Here is a 22,534-nt window from a genome sequence, read left to right as displayed (position 1 = left end):
GTTAATCTTTATCTGCCACTGGCAAAATGTATTTTCTTTGAATGTGGGTTTCAATGCTGTTTCATTGAATGTGAGTTTCAAGGGCAGAGAAGTTTTTAATGCTAAGCCTGTTTTCATTGTGAGACTGTGTTGCTTTGTTTAGCAGATGTCTTTGTTTGTGCTGTAAAATGCAAAATAAAACTTTCAAATGAAATCCAAATCATCATAGAAGTAAAGCAGTATGCACATTAGTGTTTATGGTAAATGGAGTGAAATAGCCAAGTAATGGATCATTGGAATGGCTGCAGGGGGGAGGGCTCCATTCGACCATGATTTTGTGAGGGGGAAGGGTGGCAAACTCAGACAACCCCAGCTGAAGTATACCTCCCAACTGTCCAGATTTTCACAGAATTAATAGATTTTTGCTTCTTATTTTTGGTTTGTTCCTCATAATATTTGTGGTTTTCTGGAAAATCATTTAGGAATTAAGTCACTAAATAATGACACACTGAGTTTCAGACTTCATAACCTTCAGAAAAATGCATGCTAAAGTAAGACCTGTTATTCTATCAACTGTCTCAGTTTATACAAAAGCAATTTTTAGTACTGTTTATATGTTCCCCCAATATATTTGGCCTTGTCCAGATTTATTGCATTAACAGGTATAGAGGTACATGCAAATAAATTGCTTTATATAATTAGGCATAGCCAAACCTCTCAACTGTCCCCGAATTTGGCTGAAAATGTTGCTCTTCCCCTAATAATCCCTCCGCAACATAGCAATTTTGGAAGAAAACACGGAGGGTTTACAATTAAGAAATAACTGTAATAATCAGAGTTATAGATACTTTTATTTCAGAAATGCATGTGGATTATTTTATTTTGTCAGCTGCTCAGGTTATCAGTGCTATTATTAAAAAAGTGTCTCTTCTTTGACAGGTTCCCAGCTGTATTGTGTGGCTATTTTATATGTTTGCATCACATTTTTGGTCCATTTTTCATAAAATTGTTTTTTTTGGCAAATTAGTGGTAAATCATTAAAGACTGAAGTTAGAAAATAATGACAGACATTTGAGTTTCAGATTTCATATCCTTCAGAAAATTCATACTAATGCAAGACCTACTATTCTATTATCTTTCTAAGTTTATAAGAGCAATATTTAAAAATTGTCTTTATTTTTGGGCCTTTGTCCCACTTCTATGTATGGCTTTGCTCTGAGGGTGAGAGGTATGACAAATGTGTCAGGGCCATCACAGTCAGCCAGAGACATTTCAAATAGTGACCTACTTGTTACACCCCATTCCCCCATGTAGTGACTCTGGATGTGTCCAAGCAAGGCAAGGAGCAGCTATGCAGTGTAAATATGCATGGTATCCCCCCATCCAAGGTAGACACAAGTACTACAGTGGCTTTTCATCTGTTCTTGATTTTGCAGAATGGTCTGGTTTCTGTCATATTTTTGTACTGTTGATTTATGCTTATTACTCAAAGTGCCAGTTGCTCAGTGTTTTAAGTAGCAATGCTTTAATGACCATCAGGTATGCTTGTCTGAGATCATAACATGCAAGTAAGCTTTAATAAGCATACTGTTAAAGACTTGCCAACATTGAAGCCTTTCTGTTGTTGCCATGCAGAGAATATTTAACTAGATAATGTATAAGCATTGGGTATTGAAATGCATATGACAGTATTTGTAATAAAGGACAGGATTACATTGTTTTAAGAAGCTCATTAAACTTGTTGGAGACTTCCAGTGATCTCTGAGGGCTTTACCCGTAAACTAAACAGAATGCCATTCATGTGTGGTCCATAAACTGTGCAGTAATCCGTTAAGCAATGTATCTTGAGCTTGTTTGCTTTTCATTTTTCACTTTGATCATGTTTTCCCCATGAAACAAGTAGATAGTTGTCAGGCAGCAGGTCTTTTTTGGATAAGAAACATTTTTACAAGTGGGGGCATCACAGAGATTGCTACTTTCAGCATGTTACTTGGTACTTTAATAAAGCTGAATATAAATTATAATTAGAACTGCAGTGCAAGGAGAAGAGGTTTGAGTTGAGTGCTGCTTGTTTTTCTTATACTTTATTTTGACTGGCATTCCAGTAATGTATTTAAAAAGTAATTTATTTTTTCATGCCTCACAACCTTTTTGTTTCCATCTAGATATTAAGTAAGCTGTCAAGCAGCCAATGTACTGAAATATTTTTATTCTTTTACACTTATTTTGTCTTGATTGGACTCTCATAATGAGGGTTTGGCACCCAGGGCAGCATATTTAATTAAAGTTTAGTTTTTGTGGTTTTGAGCATAGCTCCTCCCCTTTCTAGTTGTCCACACCCCTTCCCATTGACCCCACCCATTCGGTTATCTCCTGCACCCCCCTTTGATTTGAAGTCACCAGCCGCCACTGGTGTTAACACCACAGTTTTGTGCAGCTCAACATGCCTGTAAAGGCAGGCCAGAGGACAAAACAGAGAAGAGTATATCAGTATGGCTCAACAAGGCAGAAAAGGGAAGCTGGCGGAGAAATGCAGTGTACTATACAGACACAGTGTTTTATATAAAAAAAACAATGTAATGCATCACAATACAGCATTACGAATATAATAGTTGTCTAGTTGCTGTAAGATAAAAAGTCGAAATGCACTACATAGAAGAGCGAAGTATGATAAAGAAAACACAGTAAAAAGTACTTGAAAGTGCAGATGTAATGCAAGGACAGCTGTATGATGCATGCATGTATGCCACAAGTAATGGGAAAATGCAGTTTACTAGAAATATGACTGTACAATGTAGGCACACCTTGTTAATGATATGGTTGTAAGACAGGCACAGCTACCAGAAATCATGCAACAGTGCAGTTTGCTAAAGATGCAGTTGATAGATGAACTAAACAGTACAGTAGCTAAAGACACAGTAGAAAGAAAAACAAAACATTTTAGTTAGCTTGGAAGAGTAGAAAACAAGGATATTTCTTGAAAATGAGACAGTAGAATATTAGGTCTGTCAAGAGTGGGTGATGAGTAAATGCACTCACTTAATAAGTAGTATGGGTTGGCATAGCACTGTGTGTTGCACAGCTATTCACAGGTGTTAATTTCCTGGTTCTGAAGTGTCTTTCAGTAAAATCAGGTGCACAGATGTGTAGCTTAGCAGAAAAAATCACTAGGTAATGCAGTGTCCCTGAAATTAAAGCAAACAAGAAAAGAAGCTCTACCAATAGAAACATATGGTGCTAAATGGCTCACAGAAAAAATGAAGAAAACACTTAAAACACTGCAGTCTTCCTTTTTCCCAGCAGTAAAAACAGCAAAAAAAAAAAATTCCCAATGAAAAATTACTACTAGCAAACAAAAGCATTGTCAATACTGATTGAAAAAAAAGCTTGGTTCAGAAGTTTCTTCCAGTAAAATCAGGTGTACAGATTTGCAGCACTGGGCCGCTCAGCACAGAACACCACTAAGCTGAGACACACCTGAAATTAAAGCAAAATACAATCGACATACAGCTACTAGAAAAACACACTTCTTATTTTCCAGCCAATAAATGCCTTGATCACTGCAACTTCCCCTTCTCCTAAAGAAGAAAGTAGCAAAATGAAAAACAGCTTGAAGCACTGTAAAGCTCATTTGTTCAAGTTCTATGACACGATTATAGATTTTCTGCCTGAAGGCATTCCAAGGACTTCTGTCCTCCATGCTTTCAAATATGTTGATTTTGCCTTATTCATTATCTTATCTTTTTTTTAACTATTTTGACGCTGCAAAAAGTAACAGAGCTAGAGTGCAAACTTTTAAGTTATCCAGCAAGATATTTTGGGTTTTGGCTGTCTTTAATCTTCAGAAATTATCCACTGTATAGTTTGGGACTGAATCATGTAGTACTTTAAATATTGCAGGGTTGCATCACAGTCATGTTGTGTAACACCATGTGACCAGTCATCAGTAGTACACTCAGGGAATGTTGAATGCTGAACGATGTACCCGAATGATATGTGTGCAGTTACATTACTACCTATTTTATTTTCTTCACAGAAATAAGTAGTAATAATTCAATGACCATTACATAGTGGTGAAAGACCATGTGATAAGGAAAACCTCTGAGGAGGATTTTTATGCAACTGGCCCAGAGGCAGATGGTTGGAAATTAAGTGGTTTGGCACAGTAGGGGTAGAAACAATTAGAATGAGTGAAAGCTTGGATAGCTAAGAAGTGTATTTCCCTGCTGAAATGCTAATATTTAAATTTTAAACAACAGTAGCAATGCTATTTTATTAAATTTACATAGTGTGGTGACAATCCTTGAAATTTGCACTATTATTACATGTGAAGAGTTTCCTTTGGCCATGCCACCACTTCCATATTGTTTACGTAGCAGTACAATTTTTATTAAAATCTGATGTTAATTTTGATTTAAACTTGAATACTTTTTCAATATTTTTTTCTTTTTCTTATTATTATCTTTGCAGTGGATTCATATATTTCACCTGTCATTTGTCACAAATAAACTAATAAAAAGAACAAAACTGCTATATTTGGCTTTAATATTTATCACTGAAACTCATACAATGCATGTGCATCATACCTCTCAACCTTTTAGAGCAAAAAATCTTGACAAAGCCTAAAATGATGGGGGGACAAATAGGGACATATTTTAAATATTGCCCTTACAAATTTAGAAAGGTAATAGAATAATAGGTTTTGCATTAGCATGAATTTTCCAAAGGATGTGTAGTCTTAAACTCAAATGTTTGTCATTATTTAATGACTTCAATCCTCAGCTATCTGCCAGAATGGGACAGCTTTTAGGGGGAACACACCAAAATATGAGGCAAAAATCTGGACATTCTGCAAAAACTTGTACAGTTGAGAGGTATGATGTGCATAACTAAGTAATTCAACCCAGTGTTTAGAAAATGACTTGTATGCTGTAGTTTGTTAATAGTTTACTTCTCTACCACCCCCTTTTTCCTATCATATTACTGCACTTGATTTTAAGTGCAAGTCAGAGACAGCACTGGCAAATGAATGTTATCCCTTGTTTGAGGAGTTTATTGCCCACAGAACTAGCTATGTTGCACTCAGTCAAGGTTATAGGCAGTGAAGGACAGGATTTTATTACAAAAGGAAAGCAAACATTTTTGTCTAATTACTATTTTTTATTTCACACTTTCTGAGATTTTCAGGAATGGAAGAATGGAGATTTCTTGACAGCATTATTGTGGAGTGCCTTATTTAAAAATTTAGTTAATCAAATCCTGTTTTGAGTGTTCACTGCAACTGTACTAAGTTGGATGTTATGTGTTGCTGGGGTAAGGAAGTAATTCATTATCCCTGAAGCTAAACAACCTCGACATTAGAATATTTACAGATTTGGGAGTACAGCCCCTTTAAAAGAGGGTACATGGGGCTTACTCAATGCAAAATATCTTCAATAATCTTCTACTCTAGAAGATTTTTTTTTTCAGAATTTTGTCACTCAGCAACAGTGATCTTGATATCGTGTATCATTCAACAACTACATTCTGCTAGAGTTCAACTTACTGTCCTAGTGAAGGAAAGGGCCTAATCCTTGAAATGTCTCACCTTGATGGTAGCATATTTTCAGCAAAATATAAATACAGCCTGCTTATCTAGGGTGAATAGACAAGGTGCTGCATAGTTTTGGAAATGTTGCAGTTCCAAGTAAAAGGCTGGATAATCCAAAGTGGAAAACAGTACAGTTGTGTACACTTACCATAAATGTAGATGTTTGAGTGTATTCACTGTTGCAGTCATTACATTTGGTTTATCTGCTTGCAGGTAGCCCTCAGTCGGCCTGATTATCAAAGTCTTGGGTCCTGTGTCGGTTGCTGTCTTATCTTCCATGATGTCACGTAGTCAGGGGTATAAAGCATGTAGCCGATGCCATTACATCAGTTTTTCTTGCCCCAGGTGTCAGGTGCCCCCATAATGGGAAGCAATTATATACAAGGTTACACCTCCAACAAGAAGCAAATACACCAGAAAGCTTTAAGTATAGTAAACAAGAAGAGAGGTAAAGTCAATAGAAGTCAGGGGACTGGAGGGAGGAAAACCAGGACTGCAACAGTGAATACACTTGGACATATACATTTATGGTAAGCGTACACAACTGTACTACGTTCTTAGTGTTTCACTGTTGCAGTCATTACATTTGGGTAGATTCCCAAAGCTATGGAAGTGAGGAGGCAATTAAAGAGCATTAGGACCAGCTATTAAGCCCTGCAAGACTGCAGTGGCAAAACCAGCTCTGGATTTAGAAAAAATTGGCAAGTGGTAATGCTTGGTGAAAGTATGTACAGATCTCCAGGTAGCAGCTTCTAGGATGTCCCTGGTAGGGACACCTCTGAGAAAGGCTGTAGAAGCAGATGCAGCCCTGGTGGAATGGGGTCTTATCCCCTGTGGGGTAGGTTTTCCATGGTGCTTATAGCAAAAATGATGGCAATGGCCTAGCCACTTAGAAATGGTTTGATTTGAAATGGCCTTCCGCTATGCCTCTGCAGCAAATGCAACCAGCAGCTGTTCAGATTTTCTGAGAGGCTTAGTCGTGTCCAAGTAAAATCTAAGTTGTCTGTGCACGTCCACGGAGTGCAATATTCGTTCCCCTTTATTCTGTGGATTAGAAAAGAAGGTTGGCAAATGAATGGACTAATTAAGGGCCACACTGGATACCACCTTGGGCATAAAGGAAGGGATGGTCCTGAGGGACACCCTATCCGCATGAAAGATGATGAAAGGCTCCATTGCCATGAGGGCCTGTAATTCAGATACCCTTCTAGCTGAAGTGATGGCTAGGAGGAAGGCTATTTTCCAAGAAAGGAATTTCAACTCTGCAGTTGCAGCTGGCTCAAAGGGAGGTAGAGTGAGCTTGTCCAATACAAAGTTAAAGTTAAGGGCCCAGGCTGGAGTAGGGGCTCTCCTGGGTGGTCTTAAGTTTTTGCCCCCTCTGAGGAATTGCTTCAGCAGTGGATGAAAGAAAAGGGGTATCTCCATAGAATAATGAGCTGAAATGGCTGAGGCATGGATTTTAATGGAAGAGAAAGAAAGAAAGAACCTTGTGAAGCAGTTAAGTATTGAAGAATATGCGGTAAATTGGGCACTGCTGTGCCCTTCCCCTGAGGCTGGCTCCAGGAACATAATCTTTTGCACTTTTCAGAATAGGATTTTCTAGTACTAGGTCTCCTTGCCTCCAGAATGACATCCATCACTGGCTTACTGAGGGATGGTAATGGAGAGCTCAGGTAATTAGCCAGGCTGCAAGGTTCAGGGTTTGAAGCTGGGGGTGCAGAATCTGGCCCTCCCGCTGAGACACCAGGGAAGGGGTCTGAGGCAGGTGCCATGGTTCCAGCAGTGACACTCTGTACAAGAGGGGGTACCAGTGTTGGCGTGGCCAGTCTGGTGCAATGACTTTTGTCCTTGGTTTGTCCTGTTTGATCTTTAGTAGAACTTTGGAGAGGATAGGCAGAGGGGGAAAGGCATACACTGATAGATTTTTCCAGGTGAAGTACAGAGCATCCACTTTCCAAGCTTGTCTGTGGGGAGTCCTTGTGCAGAATTTAGCCAATTGGTAGTTCTGAGGGGAGGCAAACAGGTCTATCTCTGGGCTCCCCCATTTGTTTCTCAAAATGTTGAATATCTTTGGTTCCAGTTTCCACTCGTGTGGGTCCATGAGATTTCTACTTAGGTTGTCTGCCAGTGTATTCAGCTTGCCTGGCAGGAATTGAGCTTGTAGGTGCACTTGTTAGCTCAAGGCTGTGTTCCACAGAGCCATGGCCAGTCTGCAGAGAGGGCATGAGTGGGTTCCCCCCTGCTTATCTCCCACATGACAGTGGTGTTGTCCGTCCTTACCAATAATTGTCCTGGAAGAATGTGGTCCTTGAAGGCTGTCAGAGAATTCTGTACAGCTAACATTTCTTTTTGACTGATATGCAGGTGCATTTGACTCTGGTTCCATTTGCCCTGAATGCACTGCCCTGCCAAGTGAGCCTCCCATGCAAAGTCTGATGTGTCTGTTGTTAGGGTTTGGGCAGCAGGGGGTACAGTGAATGTCAGCCCCTTGTTGTGGTGGCAGGCTTCTGACCACCAAAGAAACTCTGTTCTTGTACAAGGAATGATAGAAATCATTGATTCTAGGTCCTGAGAATGTTGACACCATAGGCTTTTTAGATACCATTGTAGTTTCCTCATATGTAGTAGTCTTGCATATGGAATTAGTAGAATGCAGGAGGCCATGAACGCCAGGGCTTGCAGTATTTTCCTTGCAGATAGCTGGGTCTTTGTGGCCAGTAGTTTGAAATAGGCTGTCAAATAAACTTGCTTCTATGGCGTGAGGTAGGCTATCTGGGAAGTTGTATTCAAGCTTGCTCCCAGGAATATAATTTGTTGGCAGGGTACTAGGTGTGATTTCTTTTCGTTTATGGTGTACCCCAGTGAAGTTAGTAGTTTCTTTACAAATGCCAGAAGATTTAATAGTATGTCCTGGCTTTCTGCCTGAATTAGTCAATCATCCAGGTATGGGTATATTTGAATATTTCTTTGCCTGCAGAATGCAATGACTGGCACTAGGCACTTTGTAAATACCTTGGGCGCAGTAGATAAGCCAAAGGGCAGTGCAGAGAACTGATAGTGCATGTAGCCTGCTCTGAAGCATAGGTATTTTCTGCAAGATTCCCTTATTGGGATGTGTAGGTAAGCGTCCTTTAAATCCAATGTTGCCAACAAGGCATTTTTGCCTAGCATGGGAAGCAGCTGATGAAGAGTTAGCATTTTGAATTTTGGGATTACCAAAAAAGTGTTTAGGATGGACAGCTCCAGGATAGGACACCAGGAATTGTCTTTTCTGGGTACCAGGAAAAGTCTTGAGTAAAAACCTTGCCCCCATTCCTCTTCTGGGACAGGTTGAATAGCCCTGATACTTAGAAGAGAGAGAACCTGCTTTTGAGCCTCTGCCCATTGATTTGGGGGTAGGTCCAGCCAACCGTTTGGGGCTGGTAAGGAGTGGAAGTGGAATCTGTATCCTTGGGAAACTATATTTAAAACCCATTTGTCTTGGGTAATGAGTTCCCAGTTTTTGCATGCAGTGCAATCTTTCCCTCTAAAGGAACAGTCAGTTGAGCAGGGCTTGGAAGGTTTAAGGTTAAGTCATTGTGACAGTTTACCATAGGGGGGTGTCTTACTACTTCCAGCTTTGGAAGTGGGAGCCCCCCCACTGCTTAGGCCTGTGAGTACCTTGAGACCGTAACCTAGGTGGTCTGCTGTTCCTGGGTTTGGACTGAGAAGCCCTGGAAGAGACAGGAAAGGACCAATTCTTAGAAGGCCAGTGCCTACTAAATCTGGGAGGCTGTACTTGCAGGACATATTTAACAGTTTGCATAGATTTATCTTTTTCCTCCATCTTTTTAAGTACTACTTCTGCTTTGTTGTCAAACAGACAGTCTTGGTTTAAGGGAACATCCAGTAATTTAGCTTTAACATGATCTAGCAAATTTTGCTCCTTAAGCCAAGCATGCCTTCTAAGTACAGACCCAGTGACAGCAGCCCTGCAAGAAGCCTCTAATGAATCAAAACCACATTGCAAAGTATGTTTACCAACTTGTTCAGCAGAATGCATTAAATCCTGTAATTCTTTATTTTCAGCACAGTCAGGAATCAATATCATTTTCTGTTTAAGTAATCCAGTAATATGCTGCTGATACTTTAACACATGAAACTGGCAGTTTAAAGCCCTAATGGCCAAAGTAGCAGAAGTGTATACCTTCTTACCCCATCTTTCCAGGGCCCTGGAATCTCTATCAGAGGGGGTAGGGTTTTTGGCAGTAGTAGCATTAATGCCTTTGGGTCCCTGCAGGGTCGGCCTGAAGTCAAGTGGTGCCCTAGGCAAAAGGGCTCCACAGCGCCCCCCAACACCACCTGGTGCCCCCATCCTGGTCTATTTACACCATCCAGTTTACTAGAAAAGTGCCCCTGCTAGAGCGGCGCCCTAGGCGGCCGCCTAGTTGGCCTATGCCTAAGGCCGGCTATGGGTCCCTGTGAAATTGTCTCTGGATCCACAGTAGGATTCTTAAAGAGGAACTTGTGAGAGTCAGGGACTCTGTAATACCTGTCAGGTTTCCTGGGAGCTGGAGGTAAAGTGTCTGGGGCCAGGCTAGATTCCAAGAAGGCATCATCTACAATGTCCAGTACAGGAGGGATAGCTAAAGGCCTGGGCTGAGGTAGGAGTAAGAATTCCCTAAGCCTCTTTTTGGAGTCAGAGTAATCCTGACCTTCCCAGTGGAAATGCTCCTTAAGAGTATGCAAAGTTTCACCAAGAGAGAAATCTTCTGGAGGGGAAGCAGAGGGAATGGAGTCCTCTGCATCAGAATCCTCATAGGTAAATAAGGGCAAATCCTGGTCATCAGAAGAAACAGAAATTTCAGAATCCTGATCAGAAGAATCAGAAGGAAAATCAGTTCTGGGTCTCTTAGAGAGAGAAGGGTGGCTTCCCCTGATTAGAGTAATAAAGTCTTCAGCCATTCTTATCATTTGCTTTTTAGGCATAGGGGCCTGACCATGCGGTCTGGGCATCGATTTTCTAGGCGTGGATTGAGTTTTAGGCCTTGAAGAAGATGGTGTCGGTTTAATATGCAAGTCAGTAGGCCTGAATACACCCTCAGAAGCCGGTGCCTGCACAGCGGCTCCGGACCCATACAAGGTAGAGACATCCGCAGGTTCCATAGTCGAAGAAGCATCTGGCGGTATACCAGACTCCGAATGGGTCTCAGTAGAGGCCTGCGAATCTGAAGTAGCGGGTATCAGGGGCTGCGAAAGCGCCTCACTGAGTACCGATGAACTGGTGACTAGCTTAATGGAAGCGTTGTCAGTAGCTTTGGACCTATGCAGTCTGTCTCTGTCTTTATCTTTGCATTTTTTTGGAATGTCAGCTGTCGGGTGGCTTACCGAAGCCACTTCTGGATAAGTGAACCGAGTACCAAAATAGTTAGATGTGAAAATGAACTGATGATGAATAGTTTGAGGATTGAATAAGGACAACACCGACAGTGAGGGACGTCGTGGTCTGGGCCTAAGCAAGGAATGCAGTACGAATGAAAATCTTTATGAAGTATTTGCTTTCCACAAGTAATACAATTGTTAACTTTTACTGACATCGGTTTAGATCAAGAAATAGGATCCCTAACGGGGTACTTAGCTTTATTGAAGACTTCAGATCTGAAACTCAAAAATGAAAATTTCAGGAGTCGGCCGACTGGCACTTGCGAACTGCTTCTGCTTTGGGCACCGCACAGCAAAAAAGACTGATGTAATGGCATTGGCTACCCCTGACTACCTGATGTCATGGAAGATGAGACAGCAACTGAAGCAGGACCCAAGACTTTGATAATCAGGCCGACTGAGGGCTACCTGAAAGCAGATAACCCAAATATAATGACTGCAACAGTGAAACACGAAGAACATCCAGAGATCAGGGGGATATCCAAATGTTTACCTATCAAATGCTATAGGCACTGCATTTTGTGTACATCGAAAAAGGACTATTGTTTCATCAGGTCAACAACACTCCACAAACAAAAAGCTGTCAGTTCCTGTAAAAAACAAATTCTCAACCTGATAATTAATGCAATGAATAGTACTTGAATAAAGCACTTACTGAAAAGATGCCAGCAACTTCAGGAAAAGTCCTTGGCAGTGTTCCAAAAGTCTTATCTGTGCATCAAATGCAGTCAGACCTTCAGAAAAGCTGGTGAATGGTCGTCTGTTAAACCTGGTGAAACAAGAAATCACTTATGTTTCTATTAATTTAAGAAACTATTTTTCAGGATGTAGTTTTCTGCAGTATTAATATTACCTGTCATCTTATACAGTGGTAATTTATATTCTGAAACAGTATGAATTTGGACTCAGTTTTGCCACACCACTTCTTCTACAAGGCTATGCCATCCTTTGAATTAACTGTACAGAAGGTAGTTAGTGGTTAGTGACCAAATTATTGCTAATTTGTAGTTGTTTGCAGTACTATAGAAGTCCTATTTTTAAAAAGAAAGTAGTACAAGCTTAAAAATATAAGAGTCTCAGTGCTGCAATCAAAAACTGTCACTATTATCTGGCTCTGTGGTGTAGGGGGATAGAGCCCTCACTGCGACCCAGATAACCCAACATCAACTAGAGATTCTGGTACTGGAAGAACCAGGGAATGAGAAGTAGGAAAGCAGTTTTGCCGGCTCATCCACAGTAGGAGTGAGGGTGGGATTTCTGAGTTTGATAAATACACATCCAAGTGATGGGGATATGCCATGATCATGGAGCAGACTGCCAGTGAATCTATGGCATTAGATGAGGGTCCACAACTGACATAATGTGTGGTGATGCACATGATGGCACAAGCTCTGCCCAGTTAAGGGATCTCAAGAGAGTCCCACGGAATGCAGGCCAACTGTATGCTATGCTGGAAGCTGTTCTACTTCCCTTGTGCAACTTGCCATTGATGCGATCCCAGCCCTGGTGGTTAGTACCAGGGATACTTATGGAAACATTTTGCAGATGAGCAGCTGATGGGCAGCTGCAGGGCACACAAATGGGGGAAAAACAGACACTCTGAATAACTTTCAACAAAGCACTAGAATCAAGTGATAGTTACAATGATCCCATCAGAATTTGTGGTACGGAAAATGTACTAACAATGACAACAGGAAAATCCTTTTTAGCTATAGCAAGCCTTGACAGCTCTCACAGACTTCAACAACCAGCTCCAAGTGTATATGCATCTTTACATAAAATAAGAAGCACTAGGTAGAAATATATGGTTGAAAAATATAAAAACTCTTAGCACAATTTCATTCATTTGTTAGCCCAAGAAAAGAACTCTGGTTTGCCAATTTCTACTGGTCATGCTAACACTGCTTTAAACGTTTTCTCATGATGTTTTCTTTTTTACTTCTGTTCTCATAACACCTAGTGCTGTACACACATCTAACTTGTAATATGGTATATTACCTAATTTCTGGAAGAATATGGTTTTGACCATGCAATCTTAACAGAACTACTGGTAACTTCCTACCATATAGCTACTGCTTGCTGTGATAGGATTTGGTTTTCTATGACCATGAACTAACTTGAAAAGCAGGCAATGAAAACTAATTAATATTATAATTTTTCCAAAAGTGGAGTTACAAAAATAAGTAAGTGATCAATAAACAAGAACAGATTTCCTTAGCCTTGTCAAAAATGGGCCAGTACAACTTCATGAAACCATAAATAAAATAAAATCCAGGGCTATATTGATCCCTGAGTAAATTAGTTGTGTAAATTAAATCACTTTTGGTTCATTTTCCTTGACTACATTATTGTTTGTCAGCTCTGTAGTTACAAGGATTTTCTATTACTGTTTAAATTAAATACCCCAAGACATGCTATCCTAAATGAAAACCTTTGACCTTTGTCAGTTGGAATCTTACAGACACAAAAATGTGATTTAATTCATAACCAGTGCCTTTTCACCAGAGTGAATTATCAAAACAAGTGCAGAATGGGAAAAAGTAAATGTCAGAGATGTAAAAAAATCGGTAAAATATGGACCACTGTATCAGTTAATGTTATTTTGTAAGGTCACTACAAATGGAGCTTTATGGACCACTAGCTGAAGAGAACTTCATTATATTTTCTTTTTTTTTTTTTTTGAATAACTTGCTAGACATTTACCTCTTATTCGTCTGCAGAGAAGTACATGTATCACAGGTATTTATACCCTGGTCTCATGTCATCCTGTCTGTCTTGTTTTAGAAGATAAGTTTAGTTATGCTTCACATCTGCGCATTTGGTTAGGGTTGAGAATGAAAAGACCAGTTTACTTACCTGGCTAGCAAACAAACCGCTGAAGTTCTTTCTCAGAGTCATTGCCCAAGTACTGTCTAGAAGGAAAAGAAGGACTTAACTACAATCCTAGAGAAACACCTCATGCTAAACAGTAAAAAAAAAAAAAAGAAAAGACTGTCTCTTCTTACCGCTTGCTTCATTTAGTTGTGTGTAGACCATTTACTGAGACACATCTGAAAGACTAAAGAATGCTCCCCAAGGGGAGGTGTGGTCCAAAGAGGAGAGTTGTCCTCAGAGGTAACCAATGAGTGTGTGTGTGTGTGTGGGGGGGGGGGGGCAGGAAAAAAAAAAAAACACCAGGCAGAAGCACAGATGGCTGAGCAATACTGGTATAACTTGCTAGACATTTACCTCATATACATCCACATTTTGTATTTACTTTTTGGCAGTTTCATACCAAAATTCAATAACCATATGCTTGCTGCAGTTTTGTAGTCAAGACATATCTCTTTTTATTTATGCAACTCATATTCAAAAGATATGTTTACAGTGACTTTATGGATTATGATCTGAGCTGCAAGTTATAATATATGGAATGAATGTTATATGAATGACAGAAAGCAAGCAATAATGCCCACCCAAAGTAGTGCTGAGGACAGACACCCCAGGCAGAGGGTCTCTACACCCCTGGAAGGGCATTATTTACTTAATAACACACATCCTGGAGGGCATTATTGCGTTTACAGAATGGGCTATCTGTTAAATTGTTTTGTATTTGTTTTCATTGATTTAATTACTACACCCACACACACACACACACATATATATATATATATATATTTTTTTTTTAAATATTGTTGATGTGAAATAGTTTGTCTGCCTAATGTTTCAAACTTGCTGTAGAATATGTAAGTGTTGTTGGAGGAAGTATTTTACATCCAAAATATAAGTGTGGTAAGTATTTAAAGTCTAAGCACTCTATCACTCACACACACACACACACACACACACACACACACACACACACACACACACACACACACACACACACACACACACACACACACTTTTGCATTTTTTATTTAACCATTTTAATTTTGCACTCACTAAAAAGCAAAAGCGCAGCTTAGAGAATGTAAAATAATGTCTCCATTGATCTCACTCCCACTTTCATTTACACATGCGCACACACACAGATTTCTATTTTTTTTTAATTTTACACTATTTAAACAGCAAAAGCAGTGCTTAGTGAGTATAACATAATGTTGGCCTTTATCTCCATTACAATTCAAGCTCCATGGCAGGTTAATATGCTAACACCAACTAAGAACCAAACACAAAACTAAAAAAAAAAAACTCGATTGCAAAATGAGGAAATGGAACTGGCCACGAGTTCAAGGTTAATTGATTTATTAAAAACAAATTTAAGCACTTTGTATTTTGGACTAGTTAATCCTCCATTCTGCACATGACAATGCCATTTTGATCATACAGATCCTGTTTTATTTTCTACAGTCTCAAATTGGTATGCTGTCATTTGTATTTATGTTTTCATTTTGGTAACTATATCTTGCTAATCTGTGAACCATTTTTCCAGGAAATAACAACCCATTCCCTAACACAGTTATAGACATGGCAACTACAGGTTAGGACTAATAAGTTAAATAAACAATGAACTTACATATAGTCACTCATTTATGACTTGTGTGGTTGTAGCAAAGGGCAACATGCAACATGATTAAAATATGCTGGAAACAGGGACTGCCTGATTGCTGCCGACATAAACACTTAACTTACATTAACTAGCATTGTTATTTATTTTACTTTACATTTGTTGACCGGGAGAAATGCTGAATTTAATTTTTATAAAGGTCATAATAATACATGGTTCAGGGTGCTTGACAAGGTATAAAGACAATGTAACATGATGTGAATGACTTTCTTTAAACAGACCATGAGATGACTGATGTTAATATAAGGATTATTTGAGGAAGACCCTGTGAGTTAAGAAAGACATTTTGGAAAAGCAGAGCTAAGGTATTCATTATGTTATAGCTATTAGTCCGTAGTGGGAACACAGTGTGCTAAGGGTGTCAGACGAAAGGATAGGCAAGGGAACCTAGTGAGGAGAATATTGGGCTAACTATATCAGGTATGGCCAGTGGAAAGTGAGAAAGAATTGATTTATGGGTAGTGAAGGTGGATTACACAAACTTGCCTGACAAAGGGGGAAGCTGACAAAGTCTTTCAAGGGATATTATAAAATCAACAGCACAGGCCTGTTATCTCACACACTCTGTCTCTTCCTTATGATCTTAGCACCTTCCCTGCCCAGCAGCCATCTGCTGTTCCTGTCTACACCTGCATGAGTATCTTAGTGACATACGTGATGAAGCTGCAGTTTCTGTTGCCTTACTCTGAATGTCTGACATTTAACATGTCTCTGAACCTTTCTACGCCTACCTAAGTCTACTGCCTGTTGTCCTGTACCATACCTGCGACCTGCACGTTCTTGGTATGATGCTGTGTCTGCCTTGGCATGACTTACCTAAGTCTGAAGTAGAAATGTGTTTTTTTTCTCAAGAGTTGCTGATAGTCTACATCTTAAATGTTATATCAGAGTAATAAATCTTGCCAGTAACACACATTTAATTAAATTGCTTTTTTCTAACAATACCCAATTTCTCCACAACACTGGCATTAATTTTAAGATATTGCAGTCTCAAATAAGTAATATATAGTTTATAAGGGTAAGGAGAAAATCCCTCCTCAAACAAAGATGGGAAATGAAAGGCACATTTAAATGACAGGATAAATGTGTGTCAGTGCAATGGAAAACTAGCTGTCAGCTTAAACACACTTGCTGATATCAGTAAACTGTATTTTATTACTGTTTTGCTTTAATGAAGAAGATAATTTACTAAACATTCCGAGGATTCATTAAGATCAAGCAATGTTAATACTAAACAAGTGTTTAATAAAACAGAGCTTTCAGGTCAAACAAATCCTTCATCAGTGTATAAAATATTAACACATACTAACCATATTTATACTATAAAAATCACACAGCCATTAAATAATCAATTAAACAATGAACCATCCTGGTTAAGAACAATAATGAAAATTTTAAAAGCATAAGTCTCTATTTCAAACACATTTGTTTATATATTAGTAACGGTTTTAAAGAAACAGTTTGATTTAAACCCGGTAATACATCTGCACAAAGGCGTATTACCCATTGATATTTCTTCATCTCAAGTTTATTATTTAAATCTCCACCCCATACATCTTTATATACTCTATCTATCACTCTGAAAGAAAATGTGCATTACTATATTCATTAATATTTTTAGCCAAAAAGTTGGTATCAGTTTTTCTCCTTATTTCTGAATGGTGCCCAGTTATTCTTTCCTTCAGTTTTCTAGCTGATTTTCCAACATAAAATGCTTGACATCTATTGCAAGTAGCCAAATATATTATATTCATTGTAACACATGTTGCTGAACTTGAAAATGCATAGTTCATTTTTGTTATTGGATGTTGAAAAATATTATTTTTATTAATAACATCATAGCAATTACAGTTGTAGCAAGGGAGGGCACCTGGTTTGACTGTTGTTACCCCACCATTCTTAACACACATGTCCTTATAATATAGCTTCTGTTTTAAATTCTGGCAGTTTCTATATGAAAAACTGGGCATCATACCAACTATAGGACATAATTGTGGTAAAGATGTTAATATACACCAATATTAATAATTCTTCTTACCTCAGAAATAGCTCTATTATATGCTGTCACAAAACGTAGGTTACCTCTATCTGGGTTTATATCAATAATTTCAGGGGATACTTCCACTGTGTTCATTGAAAAATAGGGTTTTATACTTTCTTCCCTAGAGCCCAGAACATACTCAATTTCCATATCTAAGGATTCATTATTATAGTCCCTCTCCATAAATTCATCCTTCAATTCCTTCATTTGTTTCTTACAGTCTTCTATAGAAGTATTGAGTCTACTAATCCTAATAAACTGGGCTTTGGTGATACTCTTAAACACATGGGGGGCTACCATGAAGTAGTTCACATATAGTTTCACGAAATCTACTGGAATATTGCCCGTTTTTTACTAAAAGGTCCCTTATGGCATCTATACCATAGTTGTTAGGTATGACAGTAACAAGTGACTGAATGTCAAGAGTCACCATCAAAAACTTACTTATAGTACCAAGGGATTTATATGTCATAAACCAACTACAAAGATTTTTCAAAAAGTCAGCAGTATGCCGTATATAACTTTTTACATACAATAGTTGTTTAGATAATACATTTTGTAAATATACTGAAATGGAAACTATATCTGAACTACTTCAGTTAGTATTAGATAATAACTATTTTGTTTTTAATGAAAGAATCTTTCACCAAATGTCTGGTATAGCAATGTGTACTCCCATTGCTAATACATATGCCAATCTAGTACTGGATAAGTGGGAGACTGAATTTATATATCATAGTCCACTGCAGTATTTTCAGAATATTCATTGTTTTAAGAGATATGTAGATGATTTGTTTTTTGTTTGGCACGGTAGAAGGGATGAATTCGATATATTTTTAAATTATTTGAATAACAGTACTGACGTCTTACGTTTTTCTATGACATGTTCAGAAATTAGTATTAACTTTTTGGATGTGAGAATTTTATTTGATGGGACTAAAATTCAAATTACTGTTTATAAAAAACCAACCCATAGGAATAAATTCCTTCATCGGAGCAGCATGCATGCCACCCATGTGTTTGAGTGTCACCAAAGCCCAGTTTATTAGGATTAGTAGACTCAATACTTCTATAGAAGACTGTAAGAAACAAATGAAGGAATTGAAGAATGAATTCATGGAAAGGGACTATAATAATGAGTCCTTAGATATGGAAATGGAGTATGTTCTGGGCTGTAGGGAAGAAAGTATAAAACCCTACTTTTCAATGAACACAATGGAAGCTTCCTCTGAAATTATTAATATAAACCCAGATAGAGGTAACCTACGTTTTGTGACAACATGTAATAGAGCTACTTCTGAGGTAAGAAGAATTATTAATAATAACTGGTGTATATTAACATCTTTACCACAATTATGTCCTATAGTTGGTATGATGCCCAGTTTTTCATATAGAAACTGCCAGAATTTAAAACAGAAGCTATATTATAAGGACATGTGTGTTAAGAATGGTGGGGTAACAACAGTCAAACCAGGTGCCCTCCCTTGCTACAACTGTAATTGCTGTGATGTTATTAATAAAAATAATATTTTTCAACATCCAATAACAAAAAAGAACTATGCATTTTCAAGTTCAGCAACATGTGTTACAGCGAATGTAATACATTTGGCTACCTGCAATAGATGTCAATAATTTTATGTTGGGAAATCAACTAGAAAACTGAAGGAAAGAATAACTGGGCACCATTCAGAAATAAGGAGAAAGACTGATACCAACTCCTTGGCTAAACATATTAATGAATATGGTAATGCACATAAATTTTCTTTTATAGTGATAGATAGAGTATATATAAAGATGTACTAGGTGGAGATTTAAATAATCAACTTGAGATGAAGGAATATCAATGGATAATACGCCTTTGTGCAGATGTATTACCGGGTTTAAATCAAACTGTTTCTTTAAAACCATTACTAAGATATAAACAAATGTGTTTGAAATAGAGACTTATGCTTTTAAAATTTTCATTATACAATGCCTCCTCTAAAACGTGCATGCTGATTGGCCAGCCCAACCAGCGTGCCCGTTGTAAATCCCTCAATATACTAACGGAAAAGGTCCGTCGCCCGGACTTTTCCGTTAGTATAAACTATCTCGCTATGTTAAAAGAGTTTAACATAGCGACACAGGTTTAAAAAAAGCAATGCAGATCTCCGTTGCTTTTTTTAAAGCTGTCTCGCTATGTTAAACTCCTTTAACATAGCGACGGTAAAGCAACGGAGATCTTGCGATCTCCGTTGCTTTAACCTTTCTCGATATGTTAAATGAGTTTAACAAGGGGATACAGCTTTAAAATAAGCAACGGAGATCTCCGTTGCTTATTTTAAAGCTGTCTCGCATGTTAAACCCATTTAACATAGCGAGATTAGTAAAAGCAACGGAGATCTTGCGTTCTCCGTTGCTTTTGCCCACAACTCTGATGTACTGCGTGAGGCATGCAGTACATCAGAACTGCCGCTGAACACCAGACAGCTGCGGAAGGGCAGCAAAGAGGATTATACAATGCCATTATTTAAGAAAAGTAATTATTTCTTTTCTTAAATAATGTCATTATAATATAATAACCACTTCTGGGTGTGGGTAATGCTGGATTTACCCACGGTTGTCTTTGTTTGGTCCCTCGGGCTTCGCCCTCGGGACCAAACTACGCCAACCATGGGTAAATCCAGCATTACCCACACCCAGGCGTGGGTTATTGCTATATTATTGTTCTTAAGCAGGATGGTTAATTGTTTAATTGAATAATTAATGGCTGTGTGATTTTTATAGTATAAATATGGTTAGTATGTGTTAGTATTTTATACACTGATGAAGGGTTTGTTTGACCTGAAAGCTCTGTTTTATTAAACACTTGTTTAGTATTGGCATTGCTTGGTTTATTTCATATTTTATTCAGCATTGGCTTAATGAACTAAGCTTTGTTCTGCAACTGTTTGGCTTTTTTGAGATTCATTAAGATCCTCAGCCTGGGCTGTACAGCCATGATAAAACGACACTATTTTCATGATGAAGTGATTTGTGATCCAGAGACACATTAGCCCCAGTGAGAAAAAGACCATGTAATTTGCATGTCTCTGAATCATGTTAACTACCACAAAGTCTAAATCATCTCTTGCTGCGATAGTCAACAGTGTTGGCAATCGCATCATAAAAATACTCTCCCACACACACAATACACACTTTCAAACACACACGCACACACACACACACACACACACACACACACACACACACACACACACACACACACAGACACACACACACACACACACACACACACACACACACACACACACACACACACACACACACACACACACACAGACACACACACACACACACACACACACACACACACACACACACACACACACCACAGACCCCATACCTGTCCCTGAGCTGTCTGATTGTCCCCAGTGTCTCCTTTTGCTGTCCTTGTAAATCAAGGAAGACTGCAATCACACATTAATGCCAAACATTAGAGTTTCTCATGTTATATCTTGCTAAGTATTCCCTAGTCTCTATTGCTCCCCCAGATCTCTCTACTGTTAAAGTGCCACAAAGGCATGAGAGAATTATCCCTGGCGACTAGTATTCTCCCTGATCCCTGTGAGGTTAAGTGTCATTAAGGCATGATAAGTAATGGTAATTCCAGGTGTCTAGTTGTTCCCCCCACCTCCTGATTCTTATTCTGTCTAATTTCCCTCAAGCATGACTTTTAAGATTTACCCCTGGTGTGTAGTGGTTCCCACCACCCAATGTTGCAGGTTCAGTTCATTTAGTGTAGGGGTGTGTGGAAGAATGAGACCCACTCCAATGTACACATACAAAGTCATTACATGCATAGACACACACACACACACACACACACACACACACACACACACACACACACACACACACACACACACACACACACGTGCGCGTGCGCGTGCTCACGCACACACAGATACACTTATGAAACAGCCCCCTCACCAACTGATGGCATTCACAAGCACGTTCACCTATTTACCCACATATATGCATATATCTAATCTAATCCCTCACTACCTCCCTGGTGCTATCTCCCATGCACCCATGCAGTACGCACACACACATACACTGACACATATAGCCCCCTTGCATACACTCATGCACACACCTCCTAACTCCGCCCTACCAATAAACTCTCCACTACTTACCTGTACCACAGTGAATGAACTTGACCCTTTGATGATGTTCACTACAGCGATGTGCAGAGAGTGGCAGTGTTAATCTACAAGGCCAAGAGATTCTGTGAATCGCTCAGAACATAGGTGCCTTCCTGGAGACAGTGATGGTGGGGGGAGAGCACATGGCTAATAAGCATGCCCCTCTCCCCTGGATTGCTTCATTACCGTTTAGCACAGCTTGATGAGGTACTGCATGTCTTTGTGCAAAAGCACCACGTTAGGGCTGTCTCTGAATTCAAAAAGGATACTTTGAGACATTTATATTGTGTATACTTTGTGCTAACCTTTACGAATTTCCCCCATTGTTTTAAATGAAGTTCACAACTGTTTTCCTAGTTTTATTTATTGCTTCCAGTTTCATTTGTATACTTCTGAGTGGGTTGCTAGGTAGACCAGTAAAAAATTCCAAGTGTCTTTATTATACAATGTTATTAAAGAAAAGGAGGGAGGGGAGGGGAGTGAACCTCCTTTAGATAAATATATTTGAGGCCATCCTACATGGCTACACCAATATTATTTTATTGCTTGCTATAAACAGGTCTGTTAATCTACTGCTTGCTATAAATATCTTTAGACAGATGCAATTCAGGTGACCTACATCTAAAAAAAGAAATCCAAATAATTCATTACTGATACTATGAAGGAAAAAACAGTCTTCCTTGTTGAGTGTTTACTCATTCCCTGTTTTGCATTAAATGCAATTATTTTTATCTGTTTGCAGTGTATCTACTGTGTATCTGCTGTAC

General features: G+C 38.9%; 1 protein-coding gene across 1 annotated transcript in view; it reads right to left on the bottom strand.

Annotated features, from left to right (window-relative positions):
• Positions 1-11,641: 11,641 nt before the first annotated feature.
• LOC122814935 overlaps positions 11,642-22,534 on the bottom strand; it is a 548,294-nt gene continuing 537,401 nt past the window's right edge. Inside the window, exon 12 of the mRNA XM_044087196.1 lies at positions 11,642-11,759. Coding sequence (XP_043943131.1) covers positions 11,642-11,759 — 118 coding nt within the window. The remainder of the gene's footprint in view (positions 11,760-22,534) is intronic.

Source organism: Protopterus annectens, chromosome 11.part0 (assembly GCF_019279795.1).
Source record: "Protopterus annectens isolate FY-2018-M chromosome 11.part0, PAN1.0, whole genome shotgun sequence".
Taxonomy (NCBI): domain Eukaryota; kingdom Metazoa; phylum Chordata; order Ceratodontiformes; family Protopteridae; genus Protopterus; species Protopterus annectens.
This window is presented reverse-complemented; position numbering and strand designations above follow the sequence as displayed.